The sequence below is a fragment of the Moschus berezovskii genome, chromosome 7 (genome assembly GCF_049115385.1).
Source record: "Moschus berezovskii isolate FMDL1 chromosome 7, NW_MosBer_1.0, whole genome shotgun sequence".
NCBI lineage: Eukaryota > Metazoa > Chordata > Mammalia > Artiodactyla > Moschidae > Moschus > Moschus berezovskii.
The window spans coordinates 94,583,748-94,598,284 of NC_142466.1; the positions used below are offsets into that span (position 1 = coordinate 94,583,748).

The window sequence follows — 14,537 nt, forward strand, 5'->3', positions numbered from 1 at the left end:
TTCACCTTCCTGCCCCTGCCTGCCCGACCCAGCTACCGCATAGACCTTACTCGCTTCTGACTTCTGCAAACTACTGTGCCTGGTCCAAGACCTGACACTCTGCCACCCCTCTCCCCACAGAAGCCTCATCCCCCTCTCTTTACACTCGGAGAGGGGGCAAGACCAGAGGTCAGGGTCTCCCTCAGGACCTCACAAATCTCCCAGACCTGACAGCCCCACTGGTTTGGCCCTGGATACCTGGCCTGGCAGCACCTCAAACCCACCACTCTCCTGGGATCGCTATTTCAGTCCCCTCCACCTCCCAGCCCCGTGGCAATGCTGGCCTGGCATTCACCAGGCATTTCCAAATATAAGACCTGCAGTCAGCACCTGCAACCCACCCCTTTCCTTCCACCGTTCTCACCCAGCGGCTCTGGGTTCAGTTGACCAGCACTCGTCCCACTGTGACTTTTCGTCCCTCCTGATGGAGGAGGTCAGGCCTCCTGATGGTCAGGCCTGCCTTTTCACCATCTCGTGCATGTGTGCATGCTAAGTCGCTTCAGTCGTGTCCGACACTTTTCGACCCTGTGGACTGTAGCGGCCAGGTCCCTCTGTCCATGGGATTTTCCAGGCAAGAATACCGGCGTGGATTGCCATACCTTCCTCCAGGGGATCTTATCAACCTTGGCATCAAACTTGCATCTCCATGTCTCCTGCATTCGCAGGTAGGTTCTTTACCACTAGTGCCCCCTGAGAAGCCTCAGCTAAATCTAATCAGCCAGTTTAAGGATCATGGGGCAAATCATACAGTTAGTGCAAAAGAGGATGACCATCTGGCTTGAGACAGTCCTGTTATCCTCTGCTGTACCCCTTTCCATCTTGTCATTGGCCCCTTTTTACTCTCAAAGTATCCTTGAGTGGACAATCCATTTCCTGGCCCATCCCTTAGGATCTGGAGGGACTTCTGGTCTGGACTGATGACCTCCCTGTCACTCTTGCTTTGCTCCTGGCCAAGTCACACTCAGGTCACAATGTTGACCCCTAAGACTCTGCACTGACACTTTCTCCTGCTCAGGACCACTTTCTTTTATTTTTCAAAAAACAATATGCTGTTTAAATTAACATTTGGCTGTGTTGGGTCTTAGTTGAGGCAAGCAGACTTCTCTGTATTGGTGGTGTACAGGCAGTTGTCCTGCAGCATATGGGATTTTAGTACCTCAACCAGGGCTCGAACCAATATCTCCTACATTGGAGGGAAGATACTAAACCACTGGACCACCAAGGAAGTCCCCAGTTTCTTTTCTTTCTCCACTAATTTTCTTCTCATTGCTCAGAGCACAGCTTAAACATCCCTTTTCCCAGAAACAGTCTTACCACTGAGCCCCTGTTCTGAGCACTGGGGTTCCAAATGAGAAGATGGTGTCCAGTCCCTGCCTTCCGTTCCGTTCCGTTGCTCAGTCGTGTCCGACTCTTTGCAACCCCGTGGACTGTAGCCTACCAGGCTTCTCCGTCCATGGGATTCTCCAGGCAAGAATACTGGAGTGGGTTACCATTTCCTTCTCCAGGGGATCTTCCCAACCCAGGGATCGAACCCAGGTCTCCCGCATTGGAGGCAGACGCTTTAACCTCTGAGCCACCACGGAAGCCCTGCCTTAGGCATTCATAATAAGTGGACTGATAGACAATAGACATGTGAAAAGAAATAGAATAAAGATAATGCTTGAGAGTCAGTGTCCCTGGTATCATTAAATAGAAAGACCGTGATGATGGGTGGGTCATATGACACACTTTGCAGCATGTCTTTCTAAATTTGACATCTTCCCCCAGGCTGTATGGGCCTGCCTGATGGCTCAGCAGTAAAGAATCCACCTGCAATGCAGGAGATGCTAGAGACCCAGGTTCAATTCCTGGGTCAGGAAGATCCCCTAGGGGAGAAAATGGCAATCCGCTCCAGTATTCTTGCCTGGAGAATCCCGTGAACAGAGAAGCCAGGAGGACCACAGTCCATGGGGTTGCAATGAGCTGGACATGACTGAAGCAACAACATGCACTTAGGCTTTAAGCACAGCATGGGCAGGGATCAAAGTCTGTCTCATTTGTCATGCTGCTGTCACAATTTCTGGTACATATCTGGTGGAATTCATGATTTTGTGGAATGAAAGGCTATTTTTTAAACAGCATACTTCTGTTTAAAGTCAGACAATAAGAACTATAGTGAGAATGGCATTGGCGCTTACTGGTGTGATGATTCCTTTGATAGATCTAAACTACTACCTTCTCGGTGCAAGGTTAATTCAGCCGTTTGGAAAGCCACCATCTGTGTGTTTGAAAGGTCACTGAACTCACTCCTGACTCTTGAAGACTTGCAAGGATCCTTAGCCAAAAACAATAAAATGTTTACCTGGAGACTAAATACAAAGAAAGTGACGATTCCATTGTTTTATATTTGCAGAACATGGCATGTTTAGAGCATTTTTGTTCTGAGATAGCTTCCATGATGACATGAAGGGGCCAGCACATTACATTTCAACAGACACGATGTGCTCTTGGGGGCAGGCTGTGTGCATGAGAGCTCTGAGCTGCCCTGCATGAACTACGTGGTGACATATTTATACATGAGATGGTCAGAGGCCTGTTGACCACAGCCTGTCCCCATAGGCTCATCTGGCCCAAGCAGGGGCCAGCAGTGTGACCACATGGCCTTAGAGTTTTATGTAATTTGTAAAAGTTATTTCATCATAGCCAGAGAAGACCACTCTCTCTTCCACTCCAACTTCCTTTCCCAGAGTTGACAGTAATCCTAAAAATGGACATGCATTACTCAAAATGCGTTGTGACCCAAGAGGAAGGACCAAGTTTTCTTTTTTCGATATGCAGGAAATATTACCAAATTATTGTCAAATGAAGAGGCAATCAAGCACTGTGTAGTCAAAAGACACAGAAAATAAAACGTGCTACAAACATGTGTCAGGCACTTAAGTAAAAAAATTATATTACTTTTCAAAATTTTGTATGTCTGAAGTATTTATCAGTTTTTTAGAAGTTTGCAATTCATTGTGATTTTTCTCTGACTCTAAAATACTGTATTTTGTACCTAACTTTGTGTTCTTTTTAAAGAAGATCTCCAAATTATACAAGCTTTGAACCCCACCAATTCTGGATCCTTCCTTTTGGGGAGAGGATACAAATTTTTTGTAAAGTAAGCTTTGTTTTCTTTTCCTAACAAACTCATTTTGTAGTCACACCTGAGCTGTGACTAATTTCTCAAAATCGCAAACCATGCTGTCAAATGAGGCCTCAGAGAGCCGAGGGGATACATTCTCAACATAGCCTGTCCACTCTGCGTCTGTCCCTGGTGTCACGAAAGAGGCAGAGCTCTGGCTCTCATTCACAGGACCTGGGCTGGGGGTCCCTGTCTGGTGTTCCCATCTGGCCATCTAGACCCCAGACATAGACAGGTATCTTAGAACATCATCACCTGGAGAGCTTAAACGACAGACATTTCTTTCTCATAGTGCTGGAGGCTAGAATTCTCAGGTCAAGATGATGGTCCTAACTGCACAGCAAAGGAACTGTGTTCACTGTTATGTGGCAGCCTGAGGGGGGAGTTGGGGGAGAATGGATACATGTATATGTATGTACAGCTGAGTCCCCTTGCTGTCCACCTGAAACTATCACAGCATTGCTAATCAACTATACTTCAATACAAAATAAAACGTTTTTTAAGATACTGATGGAGCCCATGTCTCGTGACAGCCTTTTTCCTGGCTTGTAGACCATCATCATCTGGCTGTGCACTCACATACCTGACCTTGCCTCGGTGTGCGCAGGTAGAGAAAGTCCTGTCTCCTTTTCATATGCAATCCCATCATGGGGACCCATCTTCATGGCTTTGTCTAAACCTAATCATCTCCCAAAGGCCCCACCTCCAAATCTCTTACACTGGGGTATAGCAGGTGATGAAAAGCAACCTCTAGAAATGCTGCAGATGACTGTGGGGGTGGGGGGTTCTGTAGACCACACTGTCCATCTCCTCTGTAAAGAGCCTTTATGCTTACATCCTTTATTATCCAAGGACAGTATAATGTCTCTCTTGGCCACTCTCCATAAAGCTACTCCTGAACAGTCCCAGCAGTGCTGTGTGGACAGGAGACAAGGCAGAGAGTGGGCGTTCTGAGTGACACGCCCTGGCACCATGCCTTACATGGGGAGAGCAGTGGGGCTTGGGGCCCGGGGGAGGCCCTGGACATGGATTTTGCTGCTGCTTCCTCTCAGGCTATGGTTTATTCAGTGGTCATGTATGGATATAAAAGTTGGACCATAAAGAAGGCTGAGTGCCAAAGAACTGATGCTTTTGAATTATGGTTCAAAAGAGAAGACTCTTAAGAGTCCCTTGGAAGGCAAGGAGATCAAACCAGTCCATCGTAAAGGAAATCAACCCTCAATCTTCTTTGGAAGGACTGATGCTAAAGTTCCAATACTTTAGCCACCTGATGCAAAAAGCCAACTCACTGGAAAAGATCCTGATGCTAGGAAAGACTGAAGGCAGGAGGAGAAGGGGGTGACAGAGGATGAGATGGTTGGATGGCATCATTGACTCAATGGACATGAGTTTGAGCAAACTCTGGGAGATGGTGAGGACAGGGAAGCCTGGAGTGCTGCAGTCCATGGGGGTGCAGAAAGTCAGACGTGACTGAGCAACTGAACGATAACAGTCTCTCCATCCAAACACATCAGGGACCCTGAATTCTAGCCCTCATCTCCTCCTTGCCTGACAGTCCTGGGCAAGTTCCCTTGTGCCTAAGTCCTTGCTGTTGCTGCTGCTAAGTCGCTTCAGTCGTGTCCGACTCTGTGCGACCCCACAGACGGCAGCCCACCAGGCTCCCCCGTCCCTGGGATTCTCCAGGCAAGAACACGGGAGTGGGTTGCCATTTCCTTCTCCAATGCATGAAAGGGAAAAGTGAAAGTGAAGTCGCTCAGTCACGTCCGACTCTTAGTGACCCCATGGACTGCAGCCTACCAGGCTCCTCTGCCCATGGGATTTTCCAGGCAAGAGTACTGGAGTGGCTTGCCATTGCCTTCTCCACCTAAGTCCTTGATTGAAAAATCAAAGGATTTAGACCAATAGCAGTGAGGTCCCTCTTGGCTCAGAAGTTTTGCCACCACAAATTTACTTCATTCCATAATTCAAGAGGAGGAAAAACTACAATCTGAGTTAGCCAGATTCCCCAGACACAGTCCATCTTAACAGTTAAGAGTCTTTGGAACATACCTTCTGCATTTTAAACTGCATTAGAGAGGATTCATAACCTCATTTAGGTCTCAGACATTTTGAGATATGCTGCCTTTTCATCCCTGGTTTCTGTGGGTGGCAAGAAGACTGTTTTTCTAAGATGGAGGCTGGGGATCTGCTCCATTGAGCCACAACACAGACCAGAGATTCCAGAATGAATATAATATTTTCATACTCGACTCTCTAAGATATTCCTAAATGGGAAGTGTAAACCTTCAACATTAGCCATGGGTGTCCCTTGGCCTTTCGTCCTATGTTCATTAATGACTCAAAATCCACTTATATTTATTAACCTTCTATGAAGTACTTAACATTATGTGTGAACTATTCATGTGTTATCTGTGTATGCATGAGTTGCTCAGTCATGTCTGACTCTTTTTGACCCCATGGACTGTAGCCCACCAGGCTCCTCTGTCCCTGGGATTCTCCAGGTAAGAATACTGGAGTAGGTAGCCATTCCTTTCTCCAGGGGGTCTTCTTGACCCAGGGATTGAACCTGTGTCCCTGCATTGCAGGCAGATTCTTTACTGTCTGATCCACAACGAAGCCCATTATTAGGAATCACAGAGAATAGGTTTTGTTTCTAAATCTGAAAGCCTCGTACATTCTCAACATCTTTCAGGTGCTGTGGGGGTGTTCCAGGTAAGATCTGCCAGTCTTGGCAAGTCTTAGACAGGGTGGCACAGGAAACAAGCACCTCTGGGCCAGTGTGAAGAGGATGGTGGGGGTATAAGGAGCACATGGTGGTCATGGGTGGCCATCTGGAGCCAAACCATGTCCAGAGGGCTGGGAATGGACCTGAATAAGAGCTGCAAGTAATGATGAGCAGGATCATCAGCCCTCAGTGATAAAATCAAGCAGCAAGATGAGATTGGACAAGCAACTGTAAACATCAGGGTAAGAGAGGGTTGGTGCTGAAATTGGCCTCTTCCCCAGGTCACTGGGGACAACGTAGGAAGCAAATGAACTGCTGCTCCCAAGAATAAGGGTCCATCTGCGCAGAAGAGACACAGAGCCCAGCCATGCTGGTGCAGCCACCAGCACCCACGCCACTCCTCCTTCCAACATTCATTAAAGGCAGTTCCTATGCTCAGACATGAGAAGGTGAAGGCCGCGAAATCTCTGCAGAAAAATGGACATCACACTTTGGTTTAAATGTATATAAACGCACACAAGTGTGGCTGGTGAGCCTGCTCACTTTCGTCCCTCTGCACTGGCTCTTTCTACACCCAGTCAGATGGGTCCCCATGAACTTCAACTGTATCTGCCCTAACATCTTCCCAAAAGCAGACGCACTGATTGGCCCAAAGAAAAGTCTTCTTAATCCTGGAGAGCCCTCAGTGGCCTAGCCCCTATCCTCCATCCGTACCCCCCACACTCTGTACCATCCACAGTGGCCTCATGGTGGCCTGAACTTCCGAGCACATTCCTGCCTCTGGGAACCCACACAGGATTTTCCCTCAATCAGGATGGCTCCCGGCTGCCCTCAGGTCTCCGCTCAAATGTCTTCTTCATAGCAAGGCCCTTCCTGATCACCCAGCATAAAACAGAATCCCAGATCGCCAATCACAGCAAGTTCTAGTCCCTTCCTTAAATGCTCCAATGCACTGGCCAGCTCTTGTTCAATTGTTCACTGTCTACTTCTCCCAGTGAGATGTGGACTTCACAAGGCAGAGACCTCCATCTCCAAAGCCCAAGATGGAGTCAGCATCTAGCACCTCACACAACTCTGAAAGTGTTAGTCACTCAGTCATGTCTGACTCTTTGTGACCCCATGGACTGTAGCCCACCAGGCTCCTCTGTCCATGGGATTCTCCAGGCAAGAATACTGGAGTGGGTAGCCATTCTCTCCTCCAGTGGATCGTCCTGATCCAGGGATCGAACCTGGGTCTCCTGCATTTCAGGCAGATTCTTTACCATCTGAACCATGAGGGAAGCCCAAGAACACACACAGCTGTGGACATTGGTAAATGCTGGTCCACAGATGGACAAGTTCATTTAAATACTGGGAAAGTGTGAAGGAGACACATTCTTTAGGGAAACCTGAAAAACCCAAGAAGGCTCAGTAGGAAGGAGTCCATAGCTGTGGGTATGTTCCACGGTGGGTGCCCCCTGCAGCACCCCCTTGTCTAAGTCGGAAGAAGGCAGCCTCCTTGAGTGCAGCTGTTCCCCAGCGAGTCTGAGAGCAGGCTTCTGAACTGGCAAGAAGGCAGGAGGCCTTGCTGTCTGGATCACACAACTTAGGGCTGACTTAACCCACAGGTGGCCATAGGCCCAGTCCCATGACACGTGTGTTGGAAATTACTCTTAAGAAGGTGGTACAAGTCCACACCTCATGGGACAACGAGCCAAGAGGTGCCACACTGAGGGGAAAACGTCTTCCTGCTCCAGGATCTCTGCCAGTGGCTGTTATTGCATCCACTAAGCATCATCCCAGTCACCTTGTGTGCCCACTCGGGCTGCTCTATGTTTGTTTTTAGGATCACTTTTTAAAAAAAGTATTGTGTTTAAGATCACCTCACCTCTTAAATAAAAGGGATTATGGTAAAGTCGGGCTTCCCTGGTGGCTCAGATGGTAAAGAATCTGCCTGCAGTGCAGGAGACTGGGGTTTGATTCCTGGATGGGGAAGATCCCCTGGAGAAGGAAATAGCTACCCACTCCAGTATTCTTGCCTGGAGAATTTCATGGATGGAGGAGCCTGGTGGGCTATAGTCCATAGGGTTGCAAAGAGTTGGACACAACCGAGCAACTAAATTTAATTTTACGGTAAAGTCTGAGGAAAATTCTTTAAATAGATGGATACTCAGAGAAAACACATTTATTTCTAGGAAAGATTTAAAACACCAACTGGGTTTGTCTCCACATTCTTGGTTACAGGGCTAACACTGCTATGTAACTGTCCAAGGCCAGGATGGGGCACCCAGTCGGCACGGTCAGTGACAAGCACAGGTGAGCATACCTCCGTCCCCTTGGTCACGGCATCTCAGGGGAATGAGGTCAACACCTGTCTGAGACAGCTCCTTGCCTTCTGTGGACCACTAACCCTGCCCCGAGGCGGCCTTCATCTCCAGCAGCTCCAGGATTGAGGTGCACTGACCATTGAGGATAACAGTGAGCAGGGCTTAGGACGCACACCTCATTTCTGAGATTATGAGGCCAGAGTTCACAGACCTGCATGTGATCAAGTTCCTGCGCTAACCTTTCATATGAGTGACTACCAAAAAATTTTCTTTTCTATCTGTCCCATTGGCATGTCTCTCCAAGTAAAAAGAGAAGCAAAGTTTGAGATCTGGGGGCAAATGTGAGTAAACATATTGCACTGTTTTTTAACATGGGTGGATGCATACTATTATACATCCCATGTTTGTCATTAAAAGCAGAATATGTGGCTGAAAAGACTTTCTTAAATTATGTCCCTCAGTGTTCAAGAAGAGGGTTCACTTTGGGGCCAGACTGAGCAAAACAAATGGTGAATTACATGAGATGGCTTCAATTTGAGATGCCTATGAGGCCAACCAACATGCGTGTCTCAGTTGATAGCACGTGATCCCTCCACAAGGTCACCAGGAGTTCAGGGATGGGAGGGCTGAGAGACCCCTAACTGTCCAGGCAGGCCTGGCGTTAGTGGTTGAAAGGAAAAAACACAATACTTACAAAAACTTTCCATTTGTCTTTGATCCTATCAGGACAATCTGCTCAGATTCATCCCGAGAGATTTTTCCATGGAACCAGGGCATTTTTTCATGGGCTGTGGTGGCGATCAGTTTCTCCAGCTGAGGTTTCTGGCTGATGATGGCCTGCTCAAGAGCTTGACCCTGTCATGAGGAGAGGAGATGGAGCCATAATAAGTGAAATTGACAAGAAAGACACATGAAGCAGGTCCAATCTGTCCTAAGTCCTGATACTGTAAAATGAAATCACATCTGTTTGTTTGTTCATTCAATAAAGAAAGCCAATAGACCTTATATGTTAAAGTATCTTCAAGTGTATAACTAACAAAATAGATTTTAGAATACAGAGGGTGGCCTTTGTGAAGACACATCGGGCTTTAGAAACCATCAGGAATAATCCATGAGGTCTAGAGAATGGGCCTCCTGCCCTCTCCCAATCAATCACCTCCTAGAACTGATTGTTTTATATTAGACCCTGATCATTTAATGACAATCTGGAAGACTTAAAATGTGTGCAAGCAAGGAGACATGCTTTTTTCTGTCTTCCCCTAAAAGGCTTCACTCTAAGTGTTTACACATGCTGCTGCCTATAACTGTAGTGTGATCACAGATAAAAAGAGATAAACCTTGAAACATGTATATTATCATATGTGAAACGAATCGCCAGTTCAGGGTCAATACATGTTACAGGATGCTTGGGGCTGGTATGCGGGGATGACCCAGAGGGACGATAAGGGGAGGACGGTGGTGGGAGGGGGGTTCGGGAGGGGGAACTCATGTGAACCCGGGGCGGATTCATGTCAATGTATGGCAAAACCAACCAATATAATATTGTAAAATAATTAGCCTCCAATAAAAATTTAAAAAAAAAAAAACACAGCAAAAGAGGGAAAAAAAAAGAGAGATAAACCTTGACAATGCAGAAGTGACAACATGGAAAACAAGAATGAGAAGGAGGCTGACAGCTGGGTGAATTAACTTCCTAATCATACTTAGTGGGAGAGAAATAGATACCTATTACAGTAGTAAATGAAGAACACAAGTTGATGATTCAAAGTTATAAAAAGAACAAGAAGAAGTGAAAATAAAAACATAACCAACCCCTGAGGAGACGCAAGAGAGGAGGGAAGGCAGAAGGGAAGGTGAACCTGAACATTTTGTCATGCTTCATGGATGGGATGAAAAACAAAAGCAGTAATAGTTACATACCAAGGAGGTAACCGGTTCAAAGTTAGCAAAGGGCAAAAGCAACAGTGTGGAATACTACTCAGCCACAATAAAGAAGGGACCGCTGACACATAACTGGCTCACAGATGTGTTACACTGGGTGTGAGGAACCAGTCTGAAAAGGCTACATGCTGTGTGAGTCCATTTACACGACATTCTGGACAAAGCAAAACTCTAGAGACAGAAATCAGGTAAGGGGTTGCGAGGGGCTGGAGTAGGGGGTGGTCCTGAGGGTGCTTGATGGGTGATGGAACTGTTGTGTATCTTGATTGGGGCTGGGGGTGGGGCTACAGGGTGTCATTAAACAAAACATTAACATTTTTGTTGTTAAAAAAAATCATAGAACTGTCCACTCAAAACGGATGAATTTTCATAGTGTGTAAGTTATACCTCAGTAAATCTGATTAAAAGAGTAAATGGATGGTCTAAGTCTTTGCACCAGGGACCAGTTTCGTGGAAGATAATTTTTCCACTGACTTTGTGGGGGATGGTTTCTGGTTTCTGGATGATTCAAGCACATTGCATTTATGGTGAGCTTTATTTCTATTATTACTACAACAGCTCCATCTCAGATCATCAGGCATTAGATCCTGGAGGACCCCTGGTATAAATCATATCCAATAAATACTAATGAAAAATACTGAATCCATAGTATTGGTCTGCAAGACTGAATTCAGCACAGAGCATATTATAGGAGTAAAGGGGTGAGTGGATAGAATCTTCAAAAAGCCTTTACTGTTATCCACATGTATATATAAAAAGCATATATCCAAAAAGGGCAAGGAAATGGCTCAACACATGAGTCCAATCAGAAGACTGTCAACCAGCCTGGTGGTTCCTGATACCCAGTGCTATGGAGAGTGTGGCGGGAATGTAAGTTGTCACAACCTCTGGGACCTTTTTGGATGACAACCTGTCATCACATCCAAATCTTTCACTGTGTTCAATTCAACCAGTTTGGGTTTACCCTGCTAATATTGATAAAAGGTTAGGAGAATGTTAGGGGGGGCACTGTTTATAAACAATGAAGATGTCTACCAATATGTACTAGTAAAATGAATTATAGTCCACAGGAGGGACTATCAGATGGCCAGTAAGGGGCTGATGCAACTGTGTGCTTGTTGACATGGAAAATTCAGGAAGAGATGTTAGGAAGGGGTAAAATCAAGTGCCAATCAGTGTGTTCAGTATGACCCTCTTAGGTAAATAAAAACAAATATTTGCCCTGTGATCCCACTCTGAAAGGGCCCAGCATGAATTGGGTGACGGTGGTTTCCTGTGGTGGAGAAACCCACATTGCTGGCACAAAGGGGCCCACCCTCTCAGGCGTGACCACAAAAGAGGAAAGACTGCCTTCTTGGAGTGAGGCATCTGGGGGCCCATGTTGATGACTAAGGAGAAGTTGCTTATCTGAAGCACCACTGCATAGCTCTCATGCAACCGGGTGCCCGAGTGGAATTCCAGGGCCCCTGTGAGCAATGAGACCCTGCATTGCACCTGCCAGGGGACCGCCCACCACTCACCTGTAGGTTCCACGTCTGTTTCACGTATTCTCGGATGAGGTTCTCCTTCAGGTCCTCAAAGGGGCCAGTCTTGGGCTGCACCCCTGGTGGCCGGTTGAAGGGCTTCTTGAGGAGGCAGATGAGGCCATCCAGCTCCTGGGAGTGGTAGTGGCAGAGCTCGGCCGGGCTGCCATGGGCCCGGCCTCCCGTGATGGCATAGGTGCCATTCAGCTCCCTCTCGATGGTGTAATGATGTGCCTTTCTGTCGTGTGCCACTGACAGGGCGAAGCCACCCAGGTAGTTGCGGCTCTGGCGCAGCAGGTAGAGCCCATCGCTCATGCCCCCCTGGACCAGGTAGTCTTCCGCCTCCTCCCGAGTGATGTTGCCGAAGAAGAAGGGCAGGTGGTTGGCGCTGTCACCCATGCCTGTGCCTTTCCTTCAGGGGTTCACCTGGCAAAACAAAGACCAGGAAGTGGTCAAGACCCGAATGGCAAGACATTGTTAGAGGACCCACCCTCCAGCCCTGGAGGAAAGTCCTCCAGTCAGCAGGATGCTCTTCCTTCTGGGACTCGGGTCTAGAGACTGAACTAATCTGCCCTCTTCCTTTCTGCCCACATAACTATTAGATTTTCAAACACACCCTCTCAATATTGAACCAAAAAACAGAGCGTTGGACCAATGTGACCAAATCAAGCTTTCTCTCTCTCTTTTTATTTTGTTGGAGAAAAAGAATTATAAGAGACAAACTAAAAAGAGAAGTCCCCCTGCAAAATAAGACTTAGGAGCTCTAACTCCGGTCACTGGGATACAGGGACAGAACCCAGAGGAGTCCATTGCTCTCTGGAGATGGAGATGGCTGTCAAGACCACTCATGTTGGTCAGTCACCTGCAGTGAAGATGTTACTGGACTCCTTTTACATAAACACTGAGGGACTACTGTGTCACATGCTGCAGTTGGACCCCAGAGAGCTGAGCACTGGCCATGTTTATATATCACATCAAACCTTTGGCTGGGAGGTAGGACAGGCAAGCAGTTGCCCTGAGGCATGAAAAGTGTCCTCCTTCCGAAATCCCAGGCCTCAGTAACATGCAGACCCCTCCCTGCTCTCCTCCATCCTACTTCCTGGCACCCACCTTGTACCAAACACATGGCTGATATTGAACACATAGTGTAGGTCCACATTTGATAAAGACATCTGTCACAAGAAGTTACCTCTTGCACTAAACAGACACACACTTAAGAAGGGAAATGTGAAGACAATTTGACAGGAAGATTGTTTGATCAGTTGTGGTTGTAGATGAGAAGAATCTAAATTGCCAGTCTAAAAAGTATACAAAAGTATATAACCAAAAGGGGCTTGTCGTCAATGGAAAAGTATCTAGATGACTGCATCTGTACATTGAGAGAGCAAAGCACACACCCCTTCATGTTACACACACACACACACACACACACTACACATTCAGAGACGCAGATACACAAACACCTGTATGCACACATGATTACATGAAACAGTTTCTTCTCAATAAGAATTACCTTAAAAGGACCATAGAACATAATACCTGCCTGGTAGAGGTAGAAATTTTCTCCAGGTAATATTGCCAAATGAGTATTTCTCAGTGAGCATCTCCCCCCTCCGAAAAAAAGACATAGGTTTTATTATAATTTGGTTGTACAAATAATTTTCTTGCTTCTCTTAATATTTGACTATCTATCATTATTATTTCTTTGTGGAAGTTTCTAAACATTCATCGCTCAGCAAGGTTTTGTTTTCTCTTAAAAGTATAGCTCATATTTTCTCTTAAATCCAAGACATCTCCTATTAACCAAAAGCCCTCTCTGGAAAGTCAGTGAGAAGACATGCCTTTTTGGAACAGTATTTTCTTCTGCTTCTTCCTCCTTCCCAGGCTAATAACCCCTCTGCACCATTTGCTCCAAGTTCAGTCCCTCTCCACAGCGATGCCCAAGCACTCCTTTCTCAGGCTCTGCTCTTCCTTCGATGGGTCTTTCGGGTCCTCACCTGCCACGTTCCATGAGCCCACCTGCCTTTCCAACTCCTGTCCCCTGCCGCCCATCAGTTTTCCAACTTCCATGTGCCTGCACATCACCTGAACTCTGTTAAGAGCAGGGACCAGCCTCGCTGCAGTGCCAGCAATCTGGGTGATGTTGAAGCTGGCTCTGACTGCATCTGAGGCTGAGATCTCCATGTACTACTTGCCTACCTTCCAAAGCCCAGGTGTTGCCCCAGCCAGGAACCCACAGTCCTTTGAGAATAATGGCTTTGGCATGTGTTCTGTTTCTCTGTATCCCTTATACATGTATGTAAAATTGCTTCCATCGTGTCCAATTCTTTGCGACCCTCTGGATTGTAGCCCTCCAGGCCCCTCTGTCCATGGGATTCTCCAGGCAAGAATACTGAAGTAGGTTACCATGCCCTCCTCCAGGGGATCTTCTTAACCCAGGGATTGAACCTACATCTCTTATGTTTCCAGCATTGGCAAGCATGTTATTTACCACTAGCGCCACCTGGAAGCCCCCTGTATCTCTTTAATGCTCTTTAACACATCACCCCCAACTGCACAGCTGTAAGCATCGCTGCTCTCCCCTTCCCCCTTCCCCCATCCCCTCTTACTCCTGCTTCACCTGCTGAATACCCACACAGTTCCCTGCAGCTCACCCCATCCCTCTCTTCCTGTCAGCTTCATTCCTAGCAGGCTCAGTCCACAGGCCATGGCTGCCCCCTCCTGTTTCCTGGCTCACACACTCCCTCTGCTTGGGCCACAAACCACCTTGCACACCTGTCTCAGATGCACCCTTACTCTTGGCTGTTCCTACTTCTTGGGACTTTTTACAGAGCTGCCAC

General features: G+C 47.0%; 1 protein-coding gene across 6 annotated transcripts in view; it reads right to left on the reverse strand.

Moving 5' to 3' along the window:
- Window positions 1–14,537, reverse strand: part of SYK (spleen associated tyrosine kinase) — a 124,940-nt gene that overhangs the window by 57,558 nt on the left and 52,845 nt on the right. For all 6 annotated transcript variants that reach the window (XM_088838168.1, XM_088838167.1, XM_088838166.1 and 3 more), the window contains exons 2-3: window positions 11,695–12,123; window positions 8,928–9,088 (exon numbers count right to left, since the gene is read on the reverse strand). In XM_088838168.1, coding sequence (XP_088694294.1) covers window positions 8,928–9,088; window positions 11,695–12,096 — 563 coding nt within the window. In that variant the 5' untranslated portion in view covers window positions 12,097–12,123. The remainder of the gene's footprint in view (window positions 1–8,927; window positions 9,089–11,694; window positions 12,124–14,537) is intronic.